The sequence below is a fragment of the Urocampus carinirostris genome, chromosome 14, assembly GCF_059441175.1.
Source record: "Urocampus carinirostris isolate Australia breed hairy pipefish chromosome 14, RoL_Ucar_1.0, whole genome shotgun sequence".
Lineage (NCBI taxonomy): Eukaryota > Metazoa > Chordata > Actinopteri > Syngnathiformes > Syngnathidae > Urocampus > Urocampus carinirostris.
The window spans coordinates 1,925,547-1,938,274 of record NC_142362.1 but is presented as its reverse complement, the minus strand read 5'-3'; the positions used below and the strand labels follow the sequence as shown (position 1 = coordinate 1,938,274).

Sequence of the window (12,728 nt, the reverse complement as noted above, 5' to 3'; positions counted from 1 at the left end):
AACAACGGGACAGACAGGATTGATATCAAAACAGGATATCGAAATTAAACAGGACAAATTAGACAAGAACGAGACTGGATACCAATATTAAACAACGGGACAGACAGGGTTGATATCAAAACAGGATATCGAAATTAAACAGGACAAATTAGACAAGAACGAGACTGGATACCAATATTAAACAACAGGACAGACATGATTGATACCAAAACAACATATAGAAATTAAACAGGACAATTTAGACAAGAACGAGACTGGAAACCGATGTTAAACAACGGGACAGACAGGATTGATATCAAAACAGGATATCGAAATTAAACAGGACAAACTAGACGGGAACGAGACGGGAAACCGATATTAAACATCGGGACAGACAGGATTGATATCAAAACGGGATATCGAAATTAAACAGGACAAATTAGACAGGAACGAGACTGGAAACCGATATTAAACAACGGGACAGACAGGATTGATATCAAAACGGGATATCGAAATTGAACAGGACAAACTATACGGGAACAAAAACTGGAAACTGATATATAAACAGGACAAAATAAACTGAAACAGTACCGGACAGGATATACCAACAGGAAACAGGACTGAGTCGAAACCCACGCCAACGGAAGAGTGAGAGCACTGAGCTTAAATAGACGGAAAGCCAATCTTTCAAGATACAGCATAGAATGTTTAGACACAAACTAGGAACAGGAAACGGATTTCTTCTTCAGGTGTCATGAACCAAAACAGGATCAGGACCCAAACGCGTGACATTCTCACACAAGCCTTTTATCTTACGGGAAATGGGGAGTCATGCACGTTAGGAACAGTCTGGCGTGAAATGACGGGAAGCCAGAGGCCGACGAGATCGATACCAATTGCCTGAGTTGATATCGTACAGATGGGGTCGATACCAGACAGGATGGGACTGACAGGAAAGATAATGAAACGGGATCTCAAAATTAAACAGGACAAACTAGACGGGGGCAAAAACTGGAGGGAATAATAAACAGGACATATATAGACGGAAACAAAACTGGAAACCGAAATTAAACAGGACAAAATAAACGGGAACAATACCGGGCAGGAAATAACAACAGGAAAACAGGACTGAGTCAAAACCCACGTCAGGACAGAGAGCAAAAACGTGGTCAGGGTCGTAAGCGAGTCGTAAGCCAGAAAAGGACAGAAGATGTAGGCGGGGACAAAAAGAGGTCGGAAGCCGGGACGGGAGAGCAGACGTGGTCAGGATCAAAAACGGGTTGAAGCCGGGGACAGACGGGAGCAAAAAACACATACCTGTCAAAAATGTTTTTTATGCATTTTAAGAAGAGTACAGAAAAGCGCAAATTTCTCAATCGCATGCCGCCTGGGGATTTCCCATCATGCATCATTCCGAAAAAAAAAAATATGTGGTACGATTATTTTGTATTTTGTACGGGAAAATACGACAGTTTGTACGGGCATGGAGCCCTGGAGGTTGACAGGTATGAAAACAGGACAGGTGGGAGTCCAGGTCGAAAAAGGCTTGCCTAGTGTTCACTGAGGTTCGTAGACGGACTGACAAATGTTCTTTAAATGAATTATAAAAAGATTTAAAAAATGTTTAAGCCAAAAATTCATCATTTAAGTAAACTTCGACAGTGTATAAATTATTTTTATGAGGCAGGAACTCATATTTTTTGATGGACATATAAAATATTACGTCTTTATACATTCTTTCACAGGTTTTTTTATTGTTTACTCGCTCTCCCGAAAGCCCGACTCTCTCAAAAGAAGCCGTAACAGATTTGTAACATTATGAAAGCATTTAAAGGTGTTATTGGGTGCACGCCTCCCGCACAAAGGCAAAGCTGTTTGGCACTCTATCAAAAGGGAGAATACCACTTTATTAAATAGCCTCCGGATATTTTTTCCCAGAGTGATGTTTCAATCGCTTGTCTGTGCAAACGCCGCAGCAGCAAGAAGGATAAACAATACACGCGGCACCCAATACATTCAAACAAGGATAAAAACGACCGTATTTTTTCATTTTTGGCCCGGGGTTGCGACTTATACTCTAGTGAGACTAATTTGTGTAAATAATAAAAAACACATTATTACCGAGTATATCATTTCGCGTGTTATTTTCACTCCAATCCACAAGAGGGCGCTGTAGGCTTGTGTTTACCATTTCAAAATGGCCGCTGTTGTCCCCCAGCGTGAAATGCAGCCCGAGCATACTCGCGCAAACGCCACTAAAATGACTTTGTGTATGATTCCTTGCGGATGTAGATTAAGAAATAAGAGAAAGAGGGAGGGAAAAGGCAAATAAAGAAAACGAGAGAGAGAGAAGGAAAAGGAAAAGAGGGCAGGACAAAAGAAACAGAGAGAGGGAGAGAGTGTGAGAAACAAAAGATAAAAAGTTGTGAGAGAGGGGGAAAAGAAAGGGAGAGGAAGATAGAAATCCAATGAGAAATAGAAAGACAGAAGGAGAGAAAAGAGGAAAAAAAAGTGGGTAGGGAAGGAAGAGAAAGAGAAAAGGAAAAAAGGAAGTTAGAGCAAAATAGGTTAAATGACACAGAGAGAGAAAGAGACAAAGAGCAACAAAGGAAGAGAAAAAGAGAGACACAGAGAGTGAAAGAGACAGAGACAGCGTGGGAGAAAAGGGATGGAAGAGAGAGAGAGAAGAGAAAGAGGGAAGGAAAAGGAAAGAGGGCAGGACAAAGAAACAGAGAGAGGGAGAGAGTGTGAGAAACAAAAGATAAAAAGTCGTGAGAGAGGGGGAAAAGAAAGGGAGAGGAAGAAAGAAATCCAAAGAGAAATAAAAAGACAGAAGGGGAGAAAAGAGAAAAGAAAGCGCGAAGGGTAGGAAGAGAGAAAGAGAAAAGAGAGAAAAGGAAAAAAGGAAGTTAGAGCAAAAGAAGTTAAAAAGACACAAAGAGAGAAAGAGACAAAGAGCAACAAAGGAAGAGAAAAAGAGAGACACAGGGAGTGAAAGAGACAGAGGCAGAGAGAAAAGAGGGAGAGAGAGAGAGAGAGAGAGAAAGAAAAAGAAATACAAGTACAGTGTCTTTGTTCGAGGCACCTGCCTTTGGCAACACCAAGTTGACATATTTCAACCAGCAGCTTGTTTTCCTCTTGCGCTTCTCTGAGTGTTGTCTCGCGGGCCGGATTCAATCCCTCAGCGGGCCTGATCTGGCCCACGGGCCACCTGTTTGACACCCATGGTTCAAACCCTCGTCTATCTGTCACCTGTGGTCGGTCTGTCTGCGAACCTCAGTTCGCGCTAGGCAAGCTTTTCGACCCTGACTCACTCCTGTTTCCCGGCTTCGACCTGTCTACTCTCGTCTCCTGGCTTTCGGCTCGTTATTGATCTCGACCATGTTTTTTGCTCTCCTGTCCCGGCTGCTGACCCGTTTTCTCGCCATCGTTCCCTTTCCCTTCCTTCCAATAAAACTGAGAGAAACATAACGCAAGTGGGTCCTGTCTCTGTTCTGGTCCTGACTTTGGATTTTGTGGGGGGTTCTGCTCCCCATTAACCGCAATAAAACAAGGATGAGAGTATCTCATTTTCGTCCCGCTTATTAATATTTTCCAACTTGTTTCTGCACTTAATCATCAAACTCACAATTTGGCGACTTGTCCCCGGCTCTCGAATTCAAACTCATGGAAATTTTACGAGGCGTCGACAATTTCTGCGAGGACGCCTTTACGAGGAGGAGGACTTGTTTGAATGTGCAATCTTTGCAAGTAGATGCAGGTCAGAAAAACAAAGGAGCAATTTGGATTTTCTTATAGACAGCCAGGAATGTGTGATTAATTGCCCGTCTGTCTCCTGCCAGGATATTCTTCCCGTCTTATCCGATAATGGCATTTTCTTTTCTCGGGAACACCGTCAGGAAAAATGAAATTTGATTTGCTTATAATGTGATGTGACTTGAGCTGGTAGAATGGAGTTACAGGGTGGATGCAGATAGAGAAGGGGGTGGCGGATTAGAATAAAAACGGACTTAAAAACTTTGACTTGAAATGATTTTCATGATTAATTGCTTGTCTGTCTCCTGCCAGGATATTCTTCCTGTCTTATCCGATAATGGCATTTGCTTTTCTCGGGAATACCGTCAGGAAAAATGACATTTTATTTGCTTATAATGTGATGTGACTTGAGCTGGTAGAATGGAGTTAGAGGGTGGATGCAGATGGAGAAGGGGGTGGCGGATAAGAATAAAAACGGACTTAAAATTTTCGACTAGAAAGGATTTTTATGATCAATTGCCCGTCTGTCTCCTGCCAGGATATTATTCCTGTCTTATCCGTTAACTGCACTTGCTTTTCTCGGGAATACCGTCAGGAAAAGTGAATTTTTTTTTGCTTATGATATGATTTGACTTGAGCTGGTTGAATGGAGTTACAGGGTGGATGCAGATAGAGAAGGGGGGTGGCAGATTAGAATAAAAACGGACTTAAAAACTTTGACTTGAAATGATTTTCATGATCAATTGCCCATCTGTCTTCTGCCGGTATATTCTTCCCGTCTTATCTGTTAATGGCATTTTCTTTTCTCGGGAATACCGTCGGGAATGGCGTTCCCATCTAAAACACCACATTATTCGAATGTAAAGGAAAAATGAAATTTTAATTAGCTATGGTGTGATTTGACTTGAGCTGGTAGAATGGAGTTAGAGGGTGGATGCAGATAGAGAAGGGGGTGGGGAATTAGAATAAAAAATGTCTCAAAAACTTCGACTGGAAAGGATTTTCATGATCAATTCCCTATCTGTCTCCTGCCAGGATATTCTTCCTGTCTTATCCGTTGATGGCATTTGCTTTTCTCAAGAATGCCGACAGGAAAAATGAATTTTTATTTGCTTATGGTGTGATGTGACTTGAGCTGGTAGAATGGAGTTAGAGGGTGGATGCAGATAAAGAAGGAGGTGACGGATTAGAATAAAAACTGACTTAAAAACTTCGACTGGAAAGGATTTTCATGATCAATTGCCAATCTGCTTCCTGCCAGGATGTTCTTCCCGTCTTATTCGTTAATGGTATTTGCTTTTCTCGGGAATACCGTCAGGAATGGCGTTCCTATCTAAAACACCACTTTGTTCAAATGTAAAGGAAAAATTACATTTTATTTACCTATAGTGTGATGTGACTTGAGCTGGTAGAATGGAGTTAGAGGGTGGATGCAGATAAAGAAGGGGGTGGCGAATTAGAATGAAAAATGACTTAAAAACTGAAATGATTTTCCTGATAATTGCCCGTCTGTCTCCTGTCAGGATACTCTTCCCGTCTTATCTGTTAATGGCATTTTCTTTTCTCGGGAATACCATCAGGAAAAGTGAAATTTTACCCGCTTAAGATGTGATTTGACTTGAGCTGGTACGATGGAGTTAGAGGGTGGATGCAGATAAAGAAGGAGGTGACGGATTAGAATAAAAACTGACTTAAAAACTTTGACTGGAAAGGATTTTCATGATCAATTCCCTATCTGTCTCCTGCCAGGATATTCTTCCTGTCTTATCCGTTGATGGCATTTGCTTTTCTCGGGAATACCGACAGGAAAAATGAAATTTTATTTGCTTATGGTGTGATGTGACTTGAGCTGGTAGAATGGAGTTAGAGGGTGGATGCAGATAGAGAAAGGGGTGGCGGATTAGAATTAAAAACTGACTTAAAAACTGAAAGGATTTTCATCATCAGTTGCCTATCTGTCTCCTGCCACTATATTCTTCCTGTTTTATTTGTTAATGGCATTTTCTTTTCCAGGGAATACCGTCAGGAATGGCGTTAATGGCATTAAAATAACAAAATAGTGCTTAGAAAAAACTACTTATATGTAATATATGTGTATGTGATTAAATAACATCATAGAAAAATATACTTGTAAAAAAAAAATACAATTTAATCATGGTGTGACGTGACTTGAGCTGGTAGAGTGGAGTACGAGGGCGGATGCAGATAGGAGAAGAGGTGGCGGATTAAAGTATTTGAAAACTTCCATTTGCGAGAATTTTTTTGCTTTAAGTAACATATTTTCAATAATCATCCCGATTGCGGATAGGTTACATCCATAGTTCTCATTGAGGGAACGATGTGTGTTGCATCTTTATATTTGATCAATTCCATGGTTATCATTGTCTTGCTTCTTCCATTAGCAGGACTGCACAACTCAAAAACCTCAACATGAGGAAAATGAAGAAACCCTGCAGATTTCTTCTTGGTTCTTGGGATCCCGAGTAGGCTCCGGACCACAACATAGGTGTGAGTGAAATCAAATCAAGCTTCTTATCAATCTTCCTGAATTCAAAATGAAAATACGATTTTTTTTTTTTCTGACATTTAACTTCGTAAAATACCTCGTTAGCTTCCTAACGACCACATTAGCTTCCTTTGACCGCTAGCCGACACTTCTAGGCTAATGTAACTCAGCTAATTTTTAAGATTGAGATTAAGAATTGAGATTATAAAGAGATGATTTCATCTTTGATAACTAATCCTTTAACAAAGTGCCAAAAACACTAAGTAACATTCTTATTCGAAAATATTGTTATTTATATAGAGATGCCTGGTAGCAATAGAAAGTATAAGACATAAACTGTCATGGTTGCCATGGCACCCAATTGGCCCCGCCCATGTGGCACCAGGTGTGGCTCGTTGACCGATTGGCTTTCCTTCTATTTAAACTCAGCGCTCTCACGCTTCCTTTGTCAGCCCGTCAACGAACCTCTGCCCTGCAAGACGTGGGTTTCGACTCGGTCCTGTTCCTGTTGGTAATTCCTGTCCAGTATTGTTCCGTTTATTTTGTCCTGTTCAATTTCGGTTTCCAGTTTTGTTTCTGTCTATTTTTGTCCTGTTTAATTTTCTCTAGTTTTTGTTCCCGTCTAGTTTGTCCTGTTTATATTCGATATCCTTTCTCATTATCGATCCTGTCTGTCTGTCCCGTCCTGTCCGGTATCAAACCCATCTGTCCGATATCAACACAGGCATTTGTCTACGAACCTCAGTGAACACGAGGCAAGCCTTTTTCGACCCTGACTCCCACCTATCCCGTTTTTTGCTCCCGTTTATCCCCGGCTTCGACCCTTTTTTGATCCTGACCACGTCTGCTCTCCCGTCCCGGCTTTCGACCTCTTTTTGTCCCCGTCTTCTGTCCTTTTCCGACTTACGACTCGCTTCCAACCCCGACCACGTTTTTGCTCTCCTGTCCCAGCTACTTATTTCGATATCCTGTTTCATTATCTATCCTGTCTTTCCGGTCCTGTCCGGTATCGACCCCATCTGTCCGATATCAACTCGGGCAATTGGAATCGATCTAGTCTGCCTCTGGCTTCCTCTCATTTCACGCCCAACGTGCATGACTCCCCATTCCCCGTAAAATAAAAGGCTTGTGTGAGTAACGTCACGCGTTTGGGTCCTGATCCTGTTCTGGTTCTGCAGCTTGTTTTTCTCTTGCGCTTCTCTTGCGCTTGGAAATAATTGAAAAAGGTCGCCAACTAGAAAACGCTCAATCGATTTCATTTTCCCGTTCATAAACATTCCACTGCCAAGACCTCAATGAGGCAGACATCAAAGACGCCTCAAGGAGAGATAATGGTTTTTTTTCGCCTGCCTGATCTGATGAGGTGGGGGGGCAAAACCATGCCACAAAAGCCCCCCTTGTTTCTTCAGCCGCCATTAGCCAAGCATCTGACCTGCGCTTGGTTCCGGTCGCTCTTCAGGTCAGAGGTTTTTAAAGGCACCGTTCGTGAAAAATTCCAATTATAAACACTTGCCGACGTTTTTTGTTGTTTGATCTTTAGACCCCCCCAAAAAAAAAAAAAAAAACATAGTGGGATTAAAACCCCTTCATGGGCCGTCGGAATGTCCTTACTTTGTCACCAGTCATATAATAGATATCAATGGAAAGCGAAAACTTTTGGGATTCAAGATATGAGGAAGCCGTCAGATCGTTCTGCGAACTGTTGCCACCAGCTCAGTAAGCCTTTTCGTCCGCCCTGCTTTTCTCTGCCTGATCTTCGTTGCCAACCTTTTTCCGGACCTGACTTTGCCCCGTTCTGCCTGCCTGTCACCCAATGTTCCCTCTAAGCTGCGCGCCTGCACATTCTCAGCGCACATGTTAATCTAACCAGCTTACAAAAATCAGGGCTCGAAATTAAGAAGCCAATTAAGTCAAAGTTACAGTGCATGAAGGTCAAAATACAAGGTTTCCCCTGACGCTGTGTTCTAAATACGGTATTTGGAAGTTAAAGTCGAAGTAGAACCAAGTTGAGTAAAGTCAGTAGAGTTTTTCGAGAACCGGCTCCTTCGGCTCGGCTCACTAAAAAGAACCGGCTCTTTCGGATCCTAAACGGCTCTTCGGGTTGTTTTTGCTTCTTTCATCCCTACACGACAAAATGTTATGTAAAATGATGCACAAAATGACTTAAAGGAAGGGGGAAGAGAACAAAAAAGAAAAAAATATCAAAATGAAAAAAATAGTGAAAAGCTGAGAAAAAAGAAACAAAAGGAAGAGAAAAAATAAATAGAGAACAAAAAGAAAAAAGTAACAGCTAATAAAAAATAAACACAATGAGACGGCGGCGCAGTGGTTAGCGCGTGTGCGGCACAGTTCAGAGGTCTTGGGAACCTCCTGTGTGGGTTCAAATCCAGCTACCGGACTACCTGTGCGGAGTTTGTATGTTCTCCCCGTGCTTGCGTGGGTTTCCTCCGGGCACTCCGGTTTCCTCCCACATTCCAAAAACATTTCAGGTGAATTGGCCGGTCCAAATTGTCCCTAGGTGTGAATGAGCGAATGAGTTGTCTGTCCCTGTGTGCCCTGCGATTGGCTGGCAACCAGTTCAGGGTGTCCCCTGCCCACTGCCCGATGATGGCCGGTAGGGGCTCCAGAACCCCCGCGACCCTACCGAGGATAAGCGGTGCAGCTGATGAGATGAGATGAGATTTTTTAAAAGAAATTAAAAAGAAAAAGAAAAAAAACAGGCCTAAAAGCATGAAAGCCTCATTTGATGTTCTTTGTTGTAATCAGTTCGTTTTGCACCATTATTTCCATCCATCCATCCATAATCTGCACCGCTTATCCTCAGTAGGGTCGCGGGGGTGCTGGAGCCCATCCCAGCTATCTTCGCGCAATGGGCAGGGGACACCCTGAACTGGTAGCTAGCCAATCACAGGGCACACAGGGACAGACCATTCGCTCGCTCATTTACACCACTTTGGACCAGCCAATAAACTTGACATGCATGTTTTTGGAATGTGGGGGGAAACCAGAGTGCCCAGGGGAAACCCACGCAAGCATGGGGAGAACATGCAAACTCCACACAGGAGGTTCGATCTCATGACCTCAGAACTGTGCCGCACACGCGCTGACCACTGCTCCACCGTGTTGCCCCGCCATTATATCCATTTTAAAGTAAACAGACTCACGAGCCAATTTCCAATATGGCCGTTAGCCTCTGACCTTTTGATTGACACCACTCTCGGCCAATAGCAGGCTTTCGTTTACAGTCCTCAGCCCGGATTATCCTATAAAAGCCTGTATTGAGAAAACGGACATGACCTGTTTCGGCTTCAAAAATCTTCAGCCAATAGGACAGAGTCATGTGATGATTGACACATGAGTTACCCAATGACATTTTCAAAATGTAGGTATTCATATTTGCAATGTGTGTTCAAATCCGAGCCAGATTTAATCAGACGTAATGTATGTCGGGATCTTTATGCACGATTAACACGCACAAGTCATTGACTTCTGGAAAGACAAGTCAAACATTTACAATTCTTTCACAACGTCTAAAAATTGGCCAAAGTCAACTGCATAATTAGAAACTATAATATCATAAGTATGAATAATAATAAAACATGATGCACCCTATTATTTAGTAATTAGTCATTTCATATATTTTTCAGGGGACCGCAGAAAGACAAAATGTAAACTACAGGACAAATGTATAATATATACTGTATAAAAATACTATAAAAAAATAAAAATTTGAACTCTTCTGTGCTATAAATAAATGGTAAACTGCAAAAAAAGTAAAATAATCAGACGTAATGGAGGTCGGGATCTTTATCACGCACAAGTCATTGACTTCTGGAAAGACAAGTCAAACATTTACAATTCTTTCACAACATCTAAAAATTGGCCAAAGTCAACTCCATAATTAGTAACTATAATATCATAAGTACAAAAAATAATAAAACATTATGCACCCTATTATTTAGTAGTCATTTCATATATTTTTCAGGGGACCGCTGAAAGACAAAATGTAAACTACAGGACAAATGTATAATATATACTGTATAAATGTACTATAAAAAAATAAAAATTTGAACTCTTCTGTGCTATAAATAAATGGTAAAATGCAAAAAAGTAAAATAATCAGACGTAATGGAGGTCGGGATCTTTATCACGCACAAGTCATTGACTTCTGGAAAGACAAGTCAAACATTTACAATTCTTTCACAACATCTAAAAATTGGCCAAAGTCAACTCCATAATTAGTAACTATAATATCATAAGTACAAAAAATAATAAAACATTATGCACCCTATTATTTAGTAGTCATTTCATATATTTTTCAGGGGACCGCTGAAAGACAAAATGTAAACTACAGGACAAATGTATAATATATACTGTATAAATGTACTATAAAAAAATAAAAATTTGAACTCTTCTGTGCTATAAATAAATGGTAAAATGCAAAAAAGTAAAATAATCTGACGTAATGGAGGTCAGGATCTTTACCACGCACAAGTCATTGACTTCTGGAAAGACAAGTCAAACATTTACAATTCTCTCACAATGTCTAAAAATTGGCCAAAGTCAACTCCATAATTAGTAACTATAATATCATAAGTACAAAAAATAATAAAACATGATGCACCCTATTATTTAGTAGTCATTTCATATATTTTTCAGGGGACTGCTGAAAGACAAAATGTAAACTACAGGACAAATGTATAATATATACTGTATAAATGTACTATAAAAAAATAAAAATTTGAACTCTTCTGTGCTATTAATAAATGGTAAAATGCAAAGAAGTAAAATAATCAGACGTAAGGGAGGTAGGGATCTTTATCACGCACAAGTCATTGACTTCTGGAAAGACCAGTCAAACATTTACAATTCTTTCACAATGTCTAAAAAGTGGCCAAAGTCAACTATATAATTAGTAACTATAATATCATAAGTATGAATAATAATGCACATGATGCACCCTATTATTTAGTAATTTGTCATTTCATATATTTTTCAGGGGACTACTGAAAGACAAAATGTAAACTACAGGACAAATGTATAATATATACTGTATAAAAATACAATAAAAAAATAAAAATTTGAACTCTTCTGTCCTATAAATAAATGGTAAAATGCAAAAAAAGTAAAATAATCAGACGTAATGGAGGTCGGGATCTTTATCACGCACAAGTCATTGACTTCTGGAAAGACAAGTCAAACATTTACAATTCTTTCACAACATCTAAAAATTGGCCAAAGTCAACTACAGTAATTGTAATATAATTTGTACAAAAAATAATAAAACATTATGCACCCTATTATTTAGTAATTAGTCATTTCATATATTTTTCAGGGGACTGCTGAAAGACAAAATATAAACTACAGGACAATTTTATAATATATACTGTAAAAAAATACAATAAAAAAATAAAAATTTGAACTCTTCTGTGCTATAAATAAATGGTAAAATCCAAAAAAGTAAAATATTCAGACATAATGAAGGTAAGGATCTTCTGGAAAGACAAGTCAAACATTTACAATTCTTTCACAATGTCTAAAAAGTGGCCAAAGTCAACTGTATAATTAGTAACTATAATATCATAAGTATGAATAATAATGCACATTATGCACCCTATTATTTAGTAATTAGTCATTTCATATATTTTTCAGGGGACTACTGAAAGACAAAATATAAACTACAGGACAATTTTATAATATATACTGTAAAAAAATACAATAAAAAATAAACATTTGAACTCTTCTGTGCTATAAATAAATGGTAAAATCCAAAAAAGTAAAATATTCAGACATAATGAAGGTAGGGATCTTCTGGAAAGACAAGTCAAACATTTACAATTCTTTCACAATGTCTAAAAATTGGTCAAAATCAACTCAATAGTTAATGGTCTGCATTTATATAGCGCTTTCTAAGTCAATGAAGGAGCCGGGAATCGAACCTGCGACCTCTCTATCCCGAGACAGGGACTCTACCACCTGAGCTAATGGAAACGGTGGCGGATTAGCAAAGGAGACACTCACCTTGTTGAAGTATTTTCCCAAAGTACTTATTGTGACTGGTACAGTTCCACCGTCGGTACTTGAACTGGTACTGGCACTCGCGGATTCCGAGCCGAGCGCCTTTGGCCACCTCGTTGACGATTTCCGGCTGATTTTGGCACAACTCGGCCTGTTTGCCCGCCAGACGTTTGGCCTTCCTGCAGATGCTGTTGGGGTCCATCAGCAATGGGCTGCCCACCGCCCTGCGCCGGAACAATTGTTGTAGTGTTACGAAAGGATTCCATCATTTTTCGACCTCGAATTGTGTTCGAAAAAGAAGCATAAAACGCAGGGCTGCAACAACAAATCGATAAAATCGATTCAAATCGATGATTGAAAGCGTCGGTTCGTCGTGTTGCACTGTTTATGAGCCACTAGGCATGTTAAATTAATGCAAAAAAATGCATTGGATTGTGTTGTAATAACACTTTGATCCAGCAGAGGGCGC

The 12,728-nt window shown here is 40.0% G+C and overlaps 1 protein-coding gene across 1 annotated transcript in view; it reads right to left on the bottom strand.

Annotated features, from left to right (window-relative positions):
* Nucleotides 1-12,728, bottom strand: part of wnt6b (wingless-type MMTV integration site family, member 6b) — a 64,328-nt gene that overhangs the window by 34,115 nt on the left and 17,485 nt on the right. Inside the window, exon 2 of the mRNA XM_088352831.1 lies at nt 12,263-12,483. Coding sequence (XP_088208957.1) covers nt 12,263-12,483 — 221 coding nt within the window. The remainder of the gene's footprint in view (nt 1-12,262; nt 12,484-12,728) is intronic.